General features: G+C 39.3%; 1 protein-coding gene across 6 annotated transcripts in view; it reads right to left on the reverse strand.

Moving 5' to 3' along the window:
* Nucleotides 1-16,653, reverse strand: part of upf3a (UPF3A regulator of nonsense mediated mRNA decay) — a 68,434-nt gene extending 51,781 nt beyond the window's left edge. For 3 of the 6 annotated variants that reach the window (XM_043691792.1, XM_043691794.1, XM_043691790.1), the window contains exon 1: nucleotides 16,378-16,653. In XM_043691792.1, coding sequence (XP_043547727.1) covers nucleotides 16,378-16,494 — 117 coding nt within the window. In that variant the 5' untranslated portion in view covers nucleotides 16,495-16,653. The remainder of the gene's footprint in view (nucleotides 1-16,377) is intronic. The other 3 variants (XM_043691789.1, XM_043691795.1, XM_043691793.1) reach the window with 3 other exon arrangements.
* Nucleotides 16,654-20,549: the final 3,896 nt, after the last annotated feature.

Here is a 20,549-nt window from a genome sequence, read left to right on the forward strand (position 1 = left end):
CTGATACCATCTTCTATATCATTAACATATATTGTAAAAAGCTGTGGTCCCAGTACTGATCCCTGCGGTACCCCACTGGTCACTGCCTGTCCTTCCAAAATGGAGTCGTTTATCACTACTCTTTGTTTCCTATCAGCCAACCAACTTTCAATCCAAGTTAGTACTTTGCCCCCAATACCATGCGCCCTAATTTTGCTCACTAACCTCCTATGTGGGACTTTATCAAAAGCTTTCTGAAAGTCCAGGTACACTACATCCACTGGATCTCCCTCGTCCATCTTCAGAGTTACATCCTCAAAAAATTCCAGAAGATTTATCAAGCATGATTTCCCCTTCATACATCCATGCTGACTCTGACCTGTCCTGTTACTACTATCCAGATGTGTCGTAATTTCATCTATTATAATAGACTCCAGCATCTTTCCCACCACTGAGGTCAGACTAACTGGTCTATAATTTCCTGCTTTCTCTCTCCCACCTTTCTTAAAAAGTGATACAACATTAGCCACCCTCCAATCCGTAGGAACTGATCGAACTCCGGAAAATAATCACCAACGCATCCACGATTTCTCGAGCCACCTCCTTCAGTACCCTGGGATGTAGACAATCAGGCACCGGGGACTTATCAACCTTCAGACCTAACAGTCTCCCCAACACCAATTCCTGGCAAATATAAATTCCCTTAAGTTCAGGTCCTTCAGCCACTGTTACTCGGAGATTGCTTCCCCAGTGAACACAGATCTGAAGTAACAATTCAATTCTTCTGCCATTTCTTTGTTCCCTGTAATGTATTCCCCTGTTTCTGTCTTCAAGGGCCCAATTTTAGTCTGAACCATTTTTTTGCCTTTCACATACCTAAGAAAGCTTTTACTATCCTCCTTTATATTTTTGGCCAGTTTACCTTCGTACCTCATTTTTTTCTCTGCGTATTTCCTTCTTAGTAATCCTCTGTTGTTCTTTAAAAGCCTCCCAGTCTTCCGTTTTCCCACTTATCTTTGCTATGTTATACTTTTTCTCTTTTAACTTTATACTTTTCTTAACTTCCCTTGTCAGCCACGGCAACCATGCCTCCTCCTAGGATCTTTCTTCCTTTTTGGAATGAACCGATCCTGCATCTTCTGCATTATACACAAAAATATCCTCCATTGTTTCTCCACTGTCATCCCTGCTAAGGTATTGCACCATTGAACTTTGGCCAGCTCCTCCCTCATAGCTCCATAGTTCCCTTTATTCAACAGAAATATTGCCAATGTGTCAAGTTAAGTGCAAATTTGCATTTGTTTTTATTAATTTTAAAGCAAATTTTGTAATGCATTTGAGGAGCAATGAATGGGAGTTTTTTTAACAGATCACCTGTACCCCAATTTCACCTGCCATCAAAAGGTATTATGTTCTACAGTTGTAGGCATGAATCAGGTTGTATGCACAATGCAGCCAAAAGACAATGTCAAATATAAAGAACATTTTTAAAACTTTTGTAATCAAAACTTTTAATCAGTATGGACTTCAATTCAATAAAACATTAACAGTTTTGTTTTTAAATACACTACTTACAACAATAACTTTATGGGGCATCTTTTTTAGAATGAATACTTAAATGGCAGCTTTGGTGAAACTAAGTCAGTAAAGTTGTATCAATAAAACATACAAAAGATTTTCTGCTGTTTAGCACTATCAGTGCAAGATAATGGATATGTCACTTAACTGAAGTGAACTAAGTATGACATCGTACAGTGATAAAATAAATGCACAACAAAGGAAATGTGACAGTACAACAGAAAATTGATTAGAAGGTAGAAGGTAGATTAAATGGTTCTTTTTCAAAATAAAAATGTGTGAATAGTAGCACCCATTAGAGATTAGAGTTAGGACCATGGACATGCTCAATAAACATTCCGATATTGGATAGAGGAGCCACAATATCAACATTTGTCAAAAAAACTTTTAAAAAATGAAATCCTAAATTTTGTAAAAAGCTTTAACATTCAAAAACAGAGAGATAAGCTAAGCCTGTTAAGTCAAAGTTAGGACAGTTCCCAATTTTCTGATCTCTCTCAGACTGATTGTATCCACTATACTAGACTGAGAGGGTGTAACTGCTTCTTTGTCAAGTTTGATGAGAATTTCAGAATGAACCTCTGTCCCACATAGAAAAAAAGTTGTTCTTTTGAAAATTTAGGGGTGAACAGGTGTGGGTTTTTGAAACTGATAAAATTTTTAAAATTCCTATTTGTCAAAACCTTTATCAACCAAGAGGTTTTAGCAGGTTTTTTTCTCATCAATTAATTGTTAGAAAATATAATTTCCCACCAGAAGCATATTAATGAAGAGAGAAATGAAAAAAATCCAAATATTTTATTCCCTTCTAAAAGGGAGTATAAATTTTAAAGCAAGTGGAAGTACAAACCTCTACAATCTTCTGTAGCTTTTTTTAATAGAATTCTTTCGTACCTATTTCTTGCAACACTGAGAACCAAAGAGTTTATTTTGTACCATGTCCTTCTAGACTACAGGTGCTCATATTTCTCCTTTTCCTTTATCCAAATCAGAGATAGAGGTGAGAGATGGGAAAGGAGGAGTTTGTTGAGGATGGTACTTGCAGAGATTAGACGGATGAAGAGAAACCAGTGAATGTGATACATTTGGATTTTCAGAAAGTTTTCCACTGACCCTGGAGCGTAGACAGAGGGGTAACCTTATACAGGATTATATCATAAAGGGCATGGATAGGATAAATAGACAAAGCCTCTTCCCTGGGTTGTGGGAGTCCAGAATTAGAGGCCATGGGTTTAGGGTGAGATGGAAAAGATATTAAAAAGGGACCTAGGGGGCAACTTTTTCACACAGAAGGTGGCGTGTGTATGAAATGAGCTGCCAGAGGAAGTGGTGGAGGCTGGTACAATTACAGCATTTAAAAGCCATCTGGATGGTTATATGCATAGGAAGGGCTTAGAGGGATATGGGCCAAGTGCTGACAAATGGGACTAGAATAGGTTAGAATATCTGGTCAGCACGGACAAGTTGGACTGAAGGGTCTGTTTCTGTGCTGTACATCTCTATGACCTTATGTTGGCTAGCAAGTAAAAATTAGAGCATTTGGATAGGGAGTAACACGTAGGGTAAATCAGGGAGAGGCTATCACTAAAATTCCAGAGACCCAGATAATGTTCTGACGGAACAGGTTTGAATTTAAAGTGATGAAAATTGAATTCAATTTTTAAAATTCACAAAATCACTGTTGTAAAATTTCATCTGATTTACTAAGGTGCTTTAGGGAAGGAAAAACTGCTATTCTTATCTGATCTGGCTCACATGATTCCAGACACTTAGCACTGCAGTTCGCTTTGTAACTAGACATCAATCAGAAGTTCCAAGTCGATGATCAACCCCAACTCCTCCAGAGGTCTCTAGCATCACAAACGCTACTCTTCAATCAACTTGATTCACTACATGTGATACCAAGACACAGCTGGATGTACTGTCCACAGCAAAGGCTATCAGTCCTAACAACATTCTAGTAATAGTACTGAAGACCTGGACTCCAGAACTAGGTGCATCCTTAACAAGCTGATCCAATGCAGCGACAACACTGGCATCTACTTGACAATACTTGAAAAGTAGCCCAGAGATGTCGTATACACAAGAAGCAAGACAAATTGAACCCAGCCAATTAATGGCAAGCAATCTACTTGTGAAATAACTGCACAGAGGTGGTATCCCATCACTAAATCAGCCTTTATTTACATGTGCAGAGTGCATGAGGTCTGACCAGCCAGAGACACTCTGAATCTCCTGTTTATGTCTGTCAGCCAGAACTCCCCGATTGATTGGTTTTGTTAAACTGGACCAATGATCCCATAGTCAATGAAATCCACTTGGTCCCCATTCTAATCACTATAGATCATCAGTAAAATGATGGAATGTGTCATCAACAATTTCAAGGAGCATTTGCTTTGCAATAACTTGCACCCAGACACTTAGTTTGGGTTCCACCAGAGCCTTGATTGAAACGTGGACAAAAAGAATTGAATTCCAGCAGAAAGGTGAGAGTGAATGACTGTCCTTGACATCACAAGGGCATTTGATTGAATGTGGCATCAAGGTGCCCCAGCAAAACTGAAGTCAATAGAAACCAGGAAGAAAGCTCTCCACTGGTTGAAATCAAATCGGTTGTAGTTATAGAGTCGTACTGCATGGATCCAGACCTTTCAGTCCAAATCATCTGTACCAATCAAACATCCCAATGTGACCTAGTTCCATTTGCAAGCAGTGGGCTCATATCCCTCGAAACCCTTCCTATTTATACACCCATCCAGATGCCTGTTAAATGTTGTAATTGTACTTGCCTCTATAACTTCCTCTGACAGATCATTCCTGCACATGTAAAAGTGACTCTCAAGTCCTTTTTAAATCTGTCCCCTCTCACTTTAAACTTATGCCCTCTAGCTTTGAACTCCCTGAAACGAGGAAAAACACTAGTCTATTCACTCTATCCATGATCCTCATGATTTTATAAATCTCTGTATGGTCACCCCTCAGTATCCAAATCTCCAGGGGAAAAAGCCATAGCCAATTCAGTCTTTTTCTATAACTCAAACCTTCCAGTCCCAGCAACATCCTTGTAAATCATTTTTGTACCCTTTCCAGTTGAATAATGTTTTTCATACAGAGGAATGACCAGAATTCTAAAACTGGCCTCACAAATGTCCTGTACAACCATAACGTGACATCCCAACTCTCATACTCAATATTCTGACTAATGAAGGCACACATGAAAAATGCCTTCTTCACTACCCTGCGACTCGAGTTTCAAGGAACTATGCACCTAGGCCCCTAGGTCTTTTTGTTCAGCAACACTCTTCAGAAGCCTACCATTAACTTTATAAGTCCTGCCCTGGTTTTCCTTACCAAAATGCAACATTTCACATTTATCTAAATTAATCTCCATCTGCCACCAATCGGCCTGTTGCCCCATTCACTCAAGGTCCAGTTTTATTCTGAGATAATCATCTTCACAGTCTGCACAAACTATTTTAGTGTCTCCTGCAAAGTTACTAACCACCCCGCCTATATTCACGTCCTTGTTAGAAATCATTCATCTCAGTTCCATGGCATCTCTCCAGAAGTTTCTCAGGCCAGTGTCCTGAGCCCAACAATCTTCAGATGCTTCATCGATGACTCTCCCTCCATTGTAAGGTCAAAAGTGGGGATATTCTCTGATGATTGCACAATGTTCAGCACTAATGCTGACCAAATGCAGCAAGACCTAAACAATATCTAGGTTTGGACTGACAAGTGGTATTCACAACACACAATTGCCAGGCAATGGCTACCTCCAAAAAGAGAGAATCAAACCAATGCCACTTGACATTCAATGACATTACCATTGCCAAATCCCCCATTATCAACACCCTAGGGGTTACTATTGACCAGAAAATCAACTGGACTAACCATATAAATACAGTGGCTACATGAGCAGGTCAGAGGCTCCAGGTTCTGCAGTGAATAACACATTCCCTGACTCCCCCAGCCTAGCCACATCAACAAGGCACAAGTCAGGAATATGATGGAATACGCCCCACTTGCTTGGATGAATGCAGCTCAACAACATTCAAGAAGGTAGACATCATCCTGGACATCCTTGAAAAGCACCACAGATACAAAACACTCACTCACTCCACCACCAATGCTCAACAGCAGCAGTCTGTACCATTTAAAAGGTCCCACTGAAATGCACAAAGGCTCCTGAGCATTTTCTGAACCCACGACAACTACCACCTGGAAGGACAAAGACACTAGATACATGGAAACACCACCAATAGCAAGTTCCCATCTAAGCCATCCACTTTACAGGATTCTAAAAAAAGATGCAGGAACAGTGGGAAAACAGTGCACATGGTGTTGTAGACCAGACCAAACCCCCTCAAAATATATTAAGACGACAGCCTACATGCTAAATTTTTTTTATTTTAAAGGTAAGTGTACGGTGTTGCATTCCAAATGCAATTCAGTTGGTCAAACTACTCGACTTTAAGCAAAACACACCTTATTGTTACACTACAGTTAAAATACAGACAACACAAATAATTGGCTTAGCTGTAACTCTTTACAAAGGCTTAACAAAAAATTATATATTAACTAATTAACTGTTCCAATATAGTAACATCCCATAAACACACACTTGGCAAAAGCAAATTCAGTAAAACAGATTGTATCACATGCAATTCTAGCAGCAGGAAGAGAACCCCAGCTTTTACTGCAGCACAGAGAAAAATAACAGTTTCCACATTTAGCCTCAAGACCCCAGCTAAAAGTAAAAATCCTGATTTTGTGGGAGCTTGATCTGGCCCATTCAAGCTACTTCTACTGTTCCAACTTAAAAAAAAATTCAAGACCTCACAAGCTGTTTAATTTATTGACTTTGAGTAGACTGTCATTACCTGTCTTGCAACCTTTTTTCATAAAGAAACACCAGGTCAAAATATACCTTTTAAAGCCATACTATTGTCACAATGGTTACGTTTAGCTTTATTAAAGAAATATGATACGCAAAAATAAGAGTTGTCCTAAACATGTACAAAACAAGTTTGGTGTCAGTTGGACTACTGTATTAAATTCTGGGCACCACACCTTTGGACAGATGTCAAAGAATTTTGAAAGGATGGTGAAGGAATTGATGAGAATAGTACAAGGACTTCAATAATGGAGAAACTGAAAAAGAATGGGATTGTTCTCCTAAAGTTAGAGAAGAGATTTTTAAACATCTCTTTGATAACTCTACCAAACAGCCAGGCACAATGGACTGAATGGCCTTCTATGGTATACAAATCCATACATTCCAAGAAAATGCTAGAAACAAATCTGCAAGGAAGACAAAGTCTGTGCTGAGAAAAACCTAGAGTTATCATTGGTGTAACGACATTCACTGCAACAAAACTAATGGCTCCCCCAGAGAACTAAATGGCATGAAGACAGCATAAGTTTTAAACTGATAAGGAATTAGTGAAAAAGTGCGAATATTGTTGTGACAATGAAATAGCAGAATGGATTGTAAATAAAAAGTAATGCACCACGGGTACAGAAAATCTGTAGGTCAGGTACCATCCAATGAAATAATACAATTGAACATTTTAGGCACATAAACCTTCCTCAGAAGTGGCCAATGTCACAAAGGAACAGCATTATAAGTGGAGCAGAACAAAATGTGGCAAAGGAGGGACCACACACTGGGGAAACATGACATAACAGATGACAAAGTTTCCAGTCTGCCCCATACAATTGTGTGTTTACACTTTCCTCACTACCCAAAGATGTGATATTTGGGATTGGAGAAAAGTGGACATCTCAAGTTTGTTATGTTCAAAGTCTTTAATACTTTAGACCATCCAATTTAGACAAAAGGTTAGTGAGATAAATAAAACATCTTCATTCAAATATTCTTCTTGTATCTTCACTGTTAAAATCTTCCAAATCATAATAAATAAATTCTTCATCTCAACTTGAACCCAATGATAGAGTGATCAGGGACATAACAGGTTATTCAACTTCTTGTAACTTCATAGGTTAAAGGTCCTGCCAATAAACAGGAAATCCTGAGTTTGTATCTCATCTGTGCCTTTTTTTGACACTTCAAAAGGGCTCTTGTGGCACAGTGGTACTGTCCCTATCTCTGTTCCAGAGGCCTGGGGTTATGTCCCACCTGCTCCAGAGGTGTATCATAACATATCTGAACTGGTTGATTAAAAATGTCTATCCTGTCATTCAAGTAGATCATGCTTGAACTCAGTATCCCGCCTTGCTCCATTTCTCTTCATGCAATGAACTAGTAAAATATTACTTATCTTAGTCTTAAAAACTCTGAATAACCAAGTTTCACACCTATTCAGAGGAAGCGAAACTCACAGTTCTACTGTCATGTGGAAAATATTTGCCGATTTTGTACCTAAATGACCTAATTCTAATTTTAGGTATAGCCTCTGCTCCAATTTCTTCAATCATTTAAACTATTTTAAAACTTAATTCACTCACTTCATATAGAGGCAGCACTTTGGGCGAGATTATCTCCTTTCTCAAGGTGGCAAGGAAATGTTAGTGAAAAGAACAAATAATCGGGTGAGTTGGACCCCAAACAGATTTTCATTCCCTTCTTGCCACTTTCAAAATTAAGTGTCGGAAGAGCAAGTCCACGGGTGGCCTTCGACTTGTCACCAATTAAGGCTCTTAAGTTGTCAACTTATGGCTATTTAAGGACATCAACTTGCCATTGGCATGATTAACTGCCTTCTGAATGAGAAGGTGGCAACCTTCATGAGTCGGCCACCAGAATTATGTGCCTGCCAGGACCTGGCAAAGGAGGGAGCATCTACTTGCCTCAATCCAGAGATAATTGGTGGAGAGTTAGTGGGCAAATGGGTAGCTGGTGAAGGATCTTTCTGAAAGAAAAGCATTTTCATTCTCATTGTTTAAGATCCTAAAGCCTGGGCATCCAGCAACAATCTCTGGGAACCACCAATCATGAATTCAATACCATTCAGGACAAGACAGCCTGCTTGACTGACATCCTATCTACAACATTCACTCACTTTACCCTCACCACTGACACACAGTGGCAGTGTGTACCAACTGTAAGATGCGCTGCAGTAAATTAAAGCTTGCCCATTAGCACCTTCCAAACGGACTTCCTCTGTCACCTAGAATGACCAGGGCAGCAGATGGATAAAAATACCACTATGTGCAATTTCTCCTCAAAACCACACACCATCCTAATTAGAAACTATATCTCCGTTCCTTCGCTGTTACTGGGTAAAGATCCTGGAACTCCTATTCTAAAAGCAAGATGGCACCCCACAGACAGTAATGGTTCAAAAAGTCAGCTTAACCTTTTCACGGCAATTAGAGATGGAAAATAAATACTGGCATAGCCAGTGATTCCCAAATCTCTTGACTAATGTTATGATCACCGTTATGTTCCTACTGGACAAATCCCATTCCAGAATAAAATCTATCTTGATCGACCATATTATTGTGGCTTTCTAATTTAACATGGCAGTCTTTTACTCGAATATAAACACATAAGGCTGCAGATTTGGTTTAATGATGAAACAGAAGTTTATTACACAAAATACATTAAAAAAATAAACAAAACACATTTGAAAGATTTCAAAATTCCAACAACTCTCAAGACCATAATTTTACAGTTGCCCAAACTCCAGTGAAATTTTCCTAACCTATCAATTCTCCAGTTTGATATAGCTGCTCCTTTTCAGTTCTGCTCCTGAGAGCTTCAAGGCTTATTCCTTTAACTCTCACAACTAAGATCTTAGACTTTCTCAGTTAGGAATAACTAATGCCGATTTTTAAACAAATGCTCCTAGTCTGGTACACTCTTTCATCAAAGTAACTTATTTCCTGAAGTGCTTTGAAAAAAATCTTCTTTTCCTTGGAAAAACTATTTTAAACTTAGAACTGCCAAAAGACCTGTCAATCTCTTTTTTTCTAAGCTAAAATCAATTCTTGATTATTCTAAACACATAAACAAGCTAATGTCTTTTAATGTTTTCTTCATCTGTCAAAAAAAACTATAAACAAACTTATTAATATATCTGCAGTACCTTCAGACACATGCCCTGATATATACTAGCTTAAAATGAGGGTGTCAGAAACAGACCTAGATAAGTATTAAATAGCTTCATGCAAAAAAGATCAACACCCATTAACTGTTAGTTTGAAAGTCAAAATCTAAAATGAATGATATTAACAAATATAAATCATACACCTCTAGTCATGCTGAATAACAAAAAAAAACTTCCAGTCAGTATATAGGCTTGTTATTTGCTGAGAAGCTTGATGGTCAGCTCTTAAGTTATTGATTGAAACTTGAACTGGCAAGCTATCTCACTGATTGAGGGGGCAGGGGCGGCAAGAGATCAGTCACTCTTTATGATGCTCATCCCTACACTATGTACATGAGTCACCAAATCTCAGCCTTATATTTGTTGTTGCATTATTGAAATTATGTTCCTATTTTGTACCAAAAATAATGGATATTGCTTTACTAAAGCATTTAACTTTAGTCATTTGCTTATTTCTTTACCAAATCTATATTTGAAAAAGAAAATGAACAGTTTCTGATTGTGTTAAAGTATGGTATTTGCACACAAAAATCAGTGCTTGTTTCAACATATTTTTCACAATGTATCCAATTCTGTAAATTTAACCCTTTTAATATTACTATGGCATTGAAAACCATGGATCCCTCCTGCCAAAATGATTCAACACACATTAAAAACATTACTTTTTTTCATGCACCTTCTACAGATCTTTTTTGGGAAAAAATTATGTGTCTGTAATGTCAAAATTAGAATTGATAACAATGTTCTGTGTTTTGATGAAGCATATCAGTGCAACACCTGTGACTATTGCTCCTAATGGAAGAGAAATACAATGGTATCTAACCTTCAAATTGACATACATACTGATGGAAAATCAAAAAATAAAGTCAATATTTCAAGTTCTCACATTGACAGCCCTGTTAATTTATCCAGCAAACACAAATTTTGCTTCATATCAAGAATTTGGCTCAGATCAATTAGACTGCTGAACTGAAATTCAACCTATTTTTGACAGCCATATTGCCCTTTTTCAAGAAAATCCAGTTGGGCCGACAAATCAATCATTCTTCCTCTAACACTAGAACATCCCTAGCTCTGAGCTAGAAGGTCTGAGCTCAAGCTTTCATTGCCCTAGAGATGCATCATAAAACATCCAAACAGGTTCATTAATAAGGGGTGTTGTGACACAGTGGTAGTGTCTGTATCATTGGACCAGCAGGTCCAGGTTCAAGTTCCACCAGCTCTAAAGGTGTGTCATACGTCTGAGCAAAGTGATCCCTTCCCAACTCCATGATCACTTATCTCATAATAATGTTTTGTGTGGCACCTTAGTGAGTGTTTTTTTGCAAATTCAAATATAGCATCAAAACATTTTAAAAATTAACCCTCCAAGTTGGATCCTCAGAAAACTTTGTATAAGTTTGCCAAACAATTTTCCTTTTGTAAAACAATGCGGACTCTGTTTGTAAAGACTGTATTTTGTTTTGTTTTTACATATTTTTGAAAAGGACTGATTAAGAGGCAAGGATTCTTGAAGGATGACTGCACTTTTTAAAAGCAAGTTACCCACGCATTTGTACAAGCAGTGGTGAATGTCTAGATACTAACATACTGGAGCCAGGGGTCTGTGTACGAAAGGAGATTTGGCCAGCAACAAGTAACTGTGGACTAATAACCAGTTATTAATAACAAAGGCTTCTATTTGCCAACAAGTATGCAATTGGCTCCCAGGAAGTTGACAGCTCGGGGCGGGGGGGGGGGGGGGAAACGCAGCGGATGTTCAGGGCAGAAGCCATCTGACCTCTGGAAGGAAAGCTGTTTGCTCTGCAGTAGAAAGCCTCTCAAGCCTTAAGATAACCAGTTTATTTTCCCTCATTAGTGCAATTTTTAATTAATAAGACAGAGACCTTAAGTGTGAACTAACAACCCTGTGCCTACTGCAATCAAGTACCTGGAGACGGAAGATCAAGAAGCAGTATTCTGATCAGCCACAGCATCATCTCAGCAACCTGTGGACTCAACCATTTGAACTTCTTTCCCAAATATTCACTCTACCATAGCATCCATTTTCTTGCATCTATCAGTGTGCACAGCTGGAATTCTGGATTTGAGTTTTAACTAGTAGAATTATTTGTCAATGGCTTATAATTAAAACTGTTTAATTGTAATACATAACCTTTTTTGTTAAATACAAAAAATTGGTCTGTGCTCTCTGTCAACCTGGGTCTTACAGACAGGTAAATTATCGATTTGCACACTAAATCTTTAACTTCTGTGACCATTTTGTGAATAGTAATGCTTGATTTCCAGCACGTTCCCATGTGAGGCACAACATTCTGATATAAAAATGCAATTAGAAAAGCATAGTTTAAACTGCCTGAATAGATTCCAGCATTTTCACTGATGCCTTGTGTTGGGTCAATGCACTTTCCATTCCCACTTCTCTTTCCTTCCTTGACGGAACAAATGCGATTATGTTTGCTTCCTATATGCTGCAATCATATCAGAATGCAGGGAAGTTTTCAAAAACATAACCACCGCTTCCACGTTTGATGAAGCTACCTATTTTAGAATCACAGTGCAGTCCATCACATCCTTTTAGTCCCTTATGTTTCTCAAGTATTTCTTTTTCCTCTATTGATATTAATTACCTCAAGTTCCTCTTTTTTTAAGTCTTCCATTTCCCACTACTTCTGGTTGTGCAATGTGTTTTCAACTTGAAACAATGTACTTTCAACATCTTAGCCACATCCAAATTCCTGCGATAATTTATCACATCTGTGTCTCCGAGAATCAAAGTTTTACTTTAGCTCACTTGCCTTTTATGTAACTATCATATAAGCTTCTTCTTTTAATACAATACTATCCATAAGCAGGTGAGATTCATGTGTGGCTAAGTATTTGTTTTTCAATTAAATGCATTTTCGTTAAACATTGTATGATTTCAAAAGGGAGTCGGATATACTCCAGCTCCTATTATCTAGTGGGCAGCACGGTGGCACAGTGGTTAGCACTGCTGCCTCACAGCGCCTGAGACCTGGGTTCAACTCCTGCCTCAGGCGAACTGACTGTGTGGAGTTTGCACGTTCTCCCCGTGTCTGCGTGGGTTTCCTCCGGGTGCTCCGGTTTCCTCCCACAGTCCAAAAATGTGCAGGTCAGGTGAATTGGCCATGCTAAATTGCCCGTAGTGTTAGGTAAGGGGTAAATGTAGGGGCATGGGTGGTTTGCGCTTCAGCGGGTCGGTGTGGACTTGTTGGGCCGAAGGGCCTGTTTCCACACTGTAATGTGATCTAATCTAATCTATGTTTCTACTTTTAATTATTTCTTCGAATGTTTCCCACTGCTTATTTATTGTCTGACTTTTTACACTGTCCACCTCTCCCCTCATAGTAATGTAACTGGTTTAAGTTTTTACATTGTTTGGAACTGGAGGTCTTTTCAAACTTAATATTCAGTGACATTATGATCAGCTTTTCACAGATTTGCAATTAGCATTTGCTGATTATAAACAATACACCAGAGATGTGGAAAATCAGAAAAAAATTGAAAAAATTCAGCACATCTACTAGCATCTTGGAGACAAATTTCAAAGTATCTTCTTCAAAAGGAGGCTGGAAAATAATAGTTTTTATTCTGTTCACAAAGGGGAATGAGCAAGGGGAAAACAGATGCGGAGGGTGGCCAGAGCAAAAGACAAAGGGAATGCTAATGCTGCTAAGTGAAATATGTATAACAGGTGTGAATGGTTCATTTGTATAAGAGAAAATGGGTCAACTTTGAGAGCAAAACCAACAAGAACACAGACACAAAGTGCACAAGACAAAAGTGGAGAATGGGGTAGTGTGAACATTAAGTTTCAGTTAACATGAGTTGCATTCAATAATGCATTTTCACCATTCATTGTTCCCATGATCACATGTATGACCTCTCTTCTTCCCAGGTTTACAATCAATAATGCTTTGTCTTCCCAACTTTTCTATCAGTCGCTGGGTTCCATTGCCACCAATTCACTTATTCTCTCACCTTCCCCCCTCAAAACCTCCTTCAGCATAAATACCAACTTTTCCCAGTTGTTATCAGTTCTGAAGAACACAGTCACTAGACTCAAAGTGTTAACTCTGTTTTGTCTTCAAAGATGCTGCCAGACCTACTGAGTTTCTCCAGCAATTTGTTTTTGTTTGATTCAGGTCTTGTTTGTGCATGTTGGGAAGGTAGTGCATGAAGTTGAGGAAGCAGAGGAGGGGAATGTTCAACAGAGATGAGGTCAGTAACGTTCCTGGAATCAACAGCTTAATATTCAGTGGTGGGGTCATAATCAGGGACAAAGGAAGCGCAAGGGAGTTGACACTCAGCCTCTGCGAAATGGTTGTCGGGACTCAGATGACAACTGCAACACTCCTTTCAGCAGGTTTGATAATGACATCAGGGTTAGACCTCAAAGAATTAGTAGGAGTTCAGAAGGAGAAATATTAGAATACAGAGGGACCTTGGGACCCAATTCCATAGCTCCCTAAAAGTAGTGATTTTAAAAAAATACATTCAGCATGCTTGCTTTCAGTTGGGGACAGGGAGTATTAAAGTTCACAAGTCATGTTGCAGCTATACAAAACTTTAGCTGGACCACATGTTGAATATTTTGCAGAGTCTGGTTGCCACACTATAGGGAAGACATGAAGGGTTTGGAGAGGGTGCAAAAGAAGTTTACCAGGATGTTACCTGGATTGGACTACATTAACTATAATGTCAGCTAGACAAACTTGGATTACTCTCACTAGGATGTCAGAGGCTGAGGCGATCTGATAGAAGTATATAAAAGAATGAAGTGTGGAATTAGGCTGATAGTTCCACCCTGGGGAAAAAAATTCTATCATATACTAGAGGGGAAAGTTTATAGATTAGATTCCCTACAGTATGGAAAGTTTATGGTGAAGGGGTAAAGTTTAAAGGAGATGTGCAAGTTTTTTTTTAAAAGAGAGGGGAGTAGGTGCACTACTAGAGGGAGGTGGTAGACACAAATTTTAAGTGTCATTTTAGGAAGAAAAAGTAAGACAGGAATAAAGGGATACAGACCATGTACAGGCAGTTGGGATTAGTTTAGAATGGCATTACAGTCAGTACAGACACATTGTCCAAATGGCCTCTTCCTGCGCTGTACTGTTCTCATCAGTGAGGAAAGCAGACAAACTAAGGCAGCTGATGTACTGTCAATAGTTCTCAATGAAGAGATGAAATGTAGATAAAAAGACAGGAAAGAGGGTCCAAGTGGAGGCGGAGATGAAGGTAGGTGAAAGTGTCCACGGAGCAAGGAGGGTTCCTGTCCAGAGAAGTGGACAAGAAGGTGAAGGAAATGATCAAAGAGGAGTTTGGCATCATGCTGTGCAGCATAGCAGCTCAGTGGTTAGTACTGCTGCCTGAGAGCCAGGAAATCTGGGTTTGATTCCACCCTCAGGTGACTGAGTGGAGTTTACACATCGTGTCTGCGTGGGTTTCCTCTGGGTGCTCTAGTTTCCTCCCACAGTTCAAAAATGTGCAGGTTATGTAGATTGGCTATGCTAAATTGCTCCATAATGTCCAGGGATGTGAAGACTGGGTGACCATGGGAATTGCAGGGATAGGGTTAAGGGGGTGAGATGTTCTTCAGAGGGTTGGTGTGGACTCCACAGGCTGAGTGATCTGCATCCCTACTGAAGGGATTCTAAGATCTACAACAAATTGAGGCGCAAACAAAATTAACCCTGTTCATTATTCAAGGTCACAGCTAAAACGGTATTTATCCGAATTAGTTCCATTTTGCCAAAACAATTCCACGAACTAATCTTCCAGACCATCTTTGCTAATTTGATTGGGCCAATCTGCATTTAAAGACCCTCACAACGAATACACTGCCTTTATTACAAGCACCTGGATGCTCTCATGTCTATCTAAAACGACAGCATCCAAATGTAATGGGCCAATCTGAATTCACGAATAAATCATGCAATGTTAAACAAAGCTATTCGCCTATAAATTTCCGTTTATCGCCATGCGCAAAACACTGACGTCTTCAGTGACTAATTGCACTTGTAGAAATATTTTAATATTTATAGCATGTATTGTTGGTGCCGGCTTTAAAAGATTGGTGTAAAGAGGAAACTTTTTCAATGAATAAATGAATGAAATTCCTTTCCCCCTATAACGATGACCTGAACGCAATCACAACAACCTGCGACTTTAAATGAGATGACAGGTGCACAGATTGCGCAAAAAAGCTATTCTCCCAATTTCCTCCCAAAAGGGGAATTGTACCACGTCGAAACAATTGCTTTTAAAAATTGCCTGAAGCCGTCTCATATCACATGATCGGGATCACAAAAAAAAGAGATGAAAATTCTCGTTAGCTATCCAGCATGATGATGGTTTTGAAAACACGAAAAAAAAAGGACAGAACAATGGCCGTTTGTGTATATGATTCGTTGGAAAATTTCTGCCCCATCAATCTTAAGCGTGTGGATGTGCATTACCGCAGCAGTAGGAGCAGAATGACGATGATGATGAATCGGTTGTCAATGGGTAATCCCACGGACGGACAATTGCTGCCGCGTGAGCCACGCTTGCTCTCAAAGCTGGCTCGCGACCTGTCAATCACCGTCCGCCTCATCATTTTAACTCACGTCACCATGGAAACCCCGCAACGCTCTAGACCACACGCCCAGCCCCACCCAAAATAAAACGGTTTCGTGCTTGGGGGAGGGAAAGGAAGGAAGAAATCGAGAAGCGCAGCTCACACCTTAGTGAGCACCTCCTTTTTCTCATCTTTCTCTTTGCGTTTTTCCCCTTCCTCTCTGTCTCTGAACTGGATGTCCACTCGCCGCTCACGCCCCTTGTTCTCTTTCTCTTCTTTCATTCCGCACACTCTCTTCTCTCCGCCGCCTACAGCTTACCCACTCTGTCCGTGGTTGTGCTCGTGGCAACACATATCGCGATAACGCGTTCGACAGACCGACTCCCTCTTGGTGCCCTCGGATTGGCTAATTCCGCCAGCAGCGCGCATGCTTTTGAGAAGACCCACGTGGAGTTCACTAGAACACCGAAATGTGCGAGTTATACAAGGGTTACTTTACCTTCAAAATCTCTAAATAGAAAAAGTTGATAAAAAGATAACATGTTTATGTATTGAACTGATCCTTCAGGTGTATAACAATGTGTTTTAAAGGTTTAGGATATCATGCTGAAGAATGTCATCTTGAATTGATGAGGTTGTAAAACCAATTCAGTACGTGTTGAGCAAAGTCCTGTCTGCCTCCAGGTCACCTTGACAGATAGAGAAAGAAGATCTGGAAAAGTAGTGAGAGCTGTTACAGGATGGTAGCAATGAAATAATCTGGAAAAAAAGAAAGAATGCCTTGAATCAAAGAATCTAAATGAAAATCTCATCAAAAGCAATTATGTCACAATTTGAAAAGCAATTTTCTTTCACCACCTTCGATGTGAAAATGGGTTACTAGGAAATGAAGCGGTAGCTTTCCAATTACAATTCGGATGCTGATTTACAAATAGTTACACAGAAACAGAAATTACTGGAAAAAACTCAGCAGGTCTGGCAGTATCAATGGAGAGAGAGCAGAGTTAATATTTTGGGTCCACTGACCTTTCTTCAGAAACCTTCAAAACTGACTTTTTTCCCAGCAATTTTTGTTTTTTTGTTTCTTATTTTCAGCATCTGCAGTTCTGTAGTATTTTTGTTCAAGTAGTTGTGACAGAGAGACACTCAAAACATTAATTTTGTTTTCTCCCCAGAGATGTTACCAGATTTGCCAAGTTGTTTTTAGCAATTTCTGTTTTTGTTTCAGTTGGTTGTATATTTCCATTTGGCATTTCAAAAGGTCCAGCAGAGTATCAAGACAAATAGCGTAAGGTGATGTGAGAAACAAAAGCTCACTCACTTTAATAATTTCAGTCCGAGACAAATATCTGAATCCGCCATTTATTTATACACCTATAGGTGGGTGCCCTGTCTCATTACCAGGTAAGGTAATGACAAAATGCACACCAAATCCAACAAACTCTCAAAATTTATACAGTTTGAATCCCCATATTTTTCCTTATTCCATTGTTTGTTCCCTGCTTCGCTTACGTCACTCATTTCCTTAAGACTTATCCCACAACTTCTGTTTATCCTGTTTTGTCCGTGACAAACTCTTATCTCTGACTCCCATAAGGGTGTTTGACGTCAGTCTATTATAGATTATTGATTAGGCATATCTTTTCTTCTATCAGCATCTATTTCCATCCAGAGGCCACTTTGACCTCTTTAATTAGGGTTTGTTCCTGTGTCTCTGTACAAGCGAGGAGAACAGATGTTTTCCTGTTTGCCCATATATCCACCATTGTTCTGTATTCATGTCTCATGCTCACATATCCTTTCTTTTTGCTGAATATGTATTTTCTTATTCCTGTTCTGTATCAGAATTTATACTTGCAGAAATAACCTTAATTCATTTATATCCCACAGTGATCAGTGAAGTTTCTGGAGTGATAGTGAATGATGGCTATGATGTGTTGGGCATATAAAGATTAATTAATAGTTCAAGATTGCATATTATGCAAAACAAGTACAATCATTGTCCCTAAGGAATTGAAATAAGAGACGTTAAGCAGTTTATGGATATGGAAATGTAATGGATGATCCTGACTATATCTGCAATTGAACAATTAAAAATAGCAATTAGAATGTCTATAAGCATGGACATAGGGCACGTACTGACAACAAAAAGTCTTTCTCTCAGTTCCAAAAGGTGAGAACTGTAGCAGTGGAGTGATCAAATATAATAGCAGTACAATGATTTGTTGGACTTGTAAATCATGTTATCATGTTGAGCTTTTTGAGTGTGGTTGGAGCCTTACACATCTAGGCAAGTGGAAAATATTCCACCAAACTCCTAATATTAGGAGGTGGACAGGTTTTAGAGATGCAGGAGGTGAATTACTGCAGAATTCCTAGCCTCTAATTTGCTTCACACTGCAATAAGAAGCCAACAAGGCAAGGCTTGCCCTAATATCACAAAGACAACAGGCTGGAGATATCATCTGGATGGAACATACATGCAAAAGAAACATGTACACTGCTGGAATGCTGTCAAGAGTAGCATCTACTATGAAGGAAGTTGATGATGCTGCACCAGAGTGTGAAATATTTTACATCTGACATGAATCACCTACTCAACATACTCTGGAAGCTGTCAACACAGCACTAACACAGAGTTTATTAGACCCTAATCAAGAAAAGAATCTAACAAGATCTAACTTTCCGAATGTTGCAAGAAGTGATGAAGTATTGTCTAAAGACTGTCCTATAGTCACAACAGGTTATTGGCCATTTAGGGATGAATTGACAGTTTAAGATTGCATAACAAATAGAATACAAAACAAATAGAATAAATAAGAAGGCTTGCGGTGTGTTAGGTTTTATTGGTAGAGGGATTACGTTCCGGAGCTGTAATGTCATGCTGCAACTGTACAAATTTAGTGCGGCTGCACTTGGAATATTGTGTATGGTTCTGGTTGCCCCATTACAAGAAGGATGTGGAAGCATTGGGAAAGGTGTAGAGGAGATTTACCAGGATGTTGCCTGGTCTGGAGGGAAGGTCTTATGAGGAAAGATTGAAAGATTTGGGTCTTCTCATTGGAGAGAAGAAGTCTAAAAGGGGATTTAATAGAGACATACGAGATCATCAGAGGATTAGATAGGATAGACAGTGAAAGTCTTTTTCCTAGGATGATGTCAACTTGTACGAGGGGGTAAAGCTATAAATTAATGAGTTGAGATTTAAGATAGATGTCAGAGTGGTAAGGTTGGGGAATGCCCTACCTGCCAATGTAGTTAACTCAGCCAATTAAGGACATTTAAACAATCCTTGGATACGCACATGGATGATGATGGGATAGTGTAGGGGGGCGGGCTTAGATTAGTTCACAGATCAGTGCAACATCAAGGGCCGATGTTCTGTCCCTAAGGAGTTCAAATGAGAGGTGCTATATTTATTCGTGAAGCCACCAATGGAATTGAGTTAAATTTGGAGAAAATAAAAGTGTTCTATTGGCTAAACATGAGCAATTAAATCAAAGGCCACATCAGCCAATCCATTGCCTGAGATGCATGCCAGGCTAAATAGCTGCAGATAACACGTGACCTTTTACATTGACAATGAACGAAGCTGAAAACAGATCTCTTCACTCTTGCAGGAACTGATTATCTTGTCAGTTGTAGACTAATATTCTGATGTCTGGGAAATAGACAAATTGACTCGAATAATTACTCTTGAGATTGTTGAATGCCTGAAAGCACACTTCTGTTATTTCACTGCCCTCTGCCTCTGAATGCTTTGCCTTGATTGTTTAATATATTCAACAGTACAAGTAAGATTCTCCAGATTTTTAGTTTTACAGGTAAAAACTCACTAGAACAGTCTGTAAATATCGATTGGTTACCTTGTAAGTGCGAGGTAGTATTGAGTGCAACTTATGCATAACAAAGACATGTTTTAAGTAAGCTTATTGCTGTGGTTCTGATCGCCAAGCTGGAAGATTTTGTTGCAAACGTTTTGTCCCCAGTCTAGGTGACATCCTCAGTGCTTGGGAGCCTCCTGTGAAGTGCTTCTGTGGTGTTTCCTCTGGCATTTATAGTGGCCTGTCCCTGCCGCTTCCGGTTGTCAGTTTCAGCTGTCCGCTGTAGTGGCCGGTATATTGGGTCCAGGTCTATGTGTTTGTTGATGGAGTTTGTGGATGAGTGCCATGCTTCTAGGAATTCCCTGGCTGTTCTTTGTTTCGCTTGCCCTATAATGGTAGTGTTGTCCCAGTCAAATTCATGTTGCTTGTCGTCTGCTACTAGGGATAGCTGGTTGTGTCGTTACGTGGCTAGTTGATGTTCGTGGATGCGGATCGTTAGCTGTCTTCCTGTTT

The sequence above is a fragment of the Chiloscyllium plagiosum genome, chromosome 6 (assembly GCF_004010195.1).
Source record: "Chiloscyllium plagiosum isolate BGI_BamShark_2017 chromosome 6, ASM401019v2, whole genome shotgun sequence".
NCBI classification, from domain to species: domain Eukaryota; kingdom Metazoa; phylum Chordata; class Chondrichthyes; order Orectolobiformes; family Hemiscylliidae; genus Chiloscyllium; species Chiloscyllium plagiosum.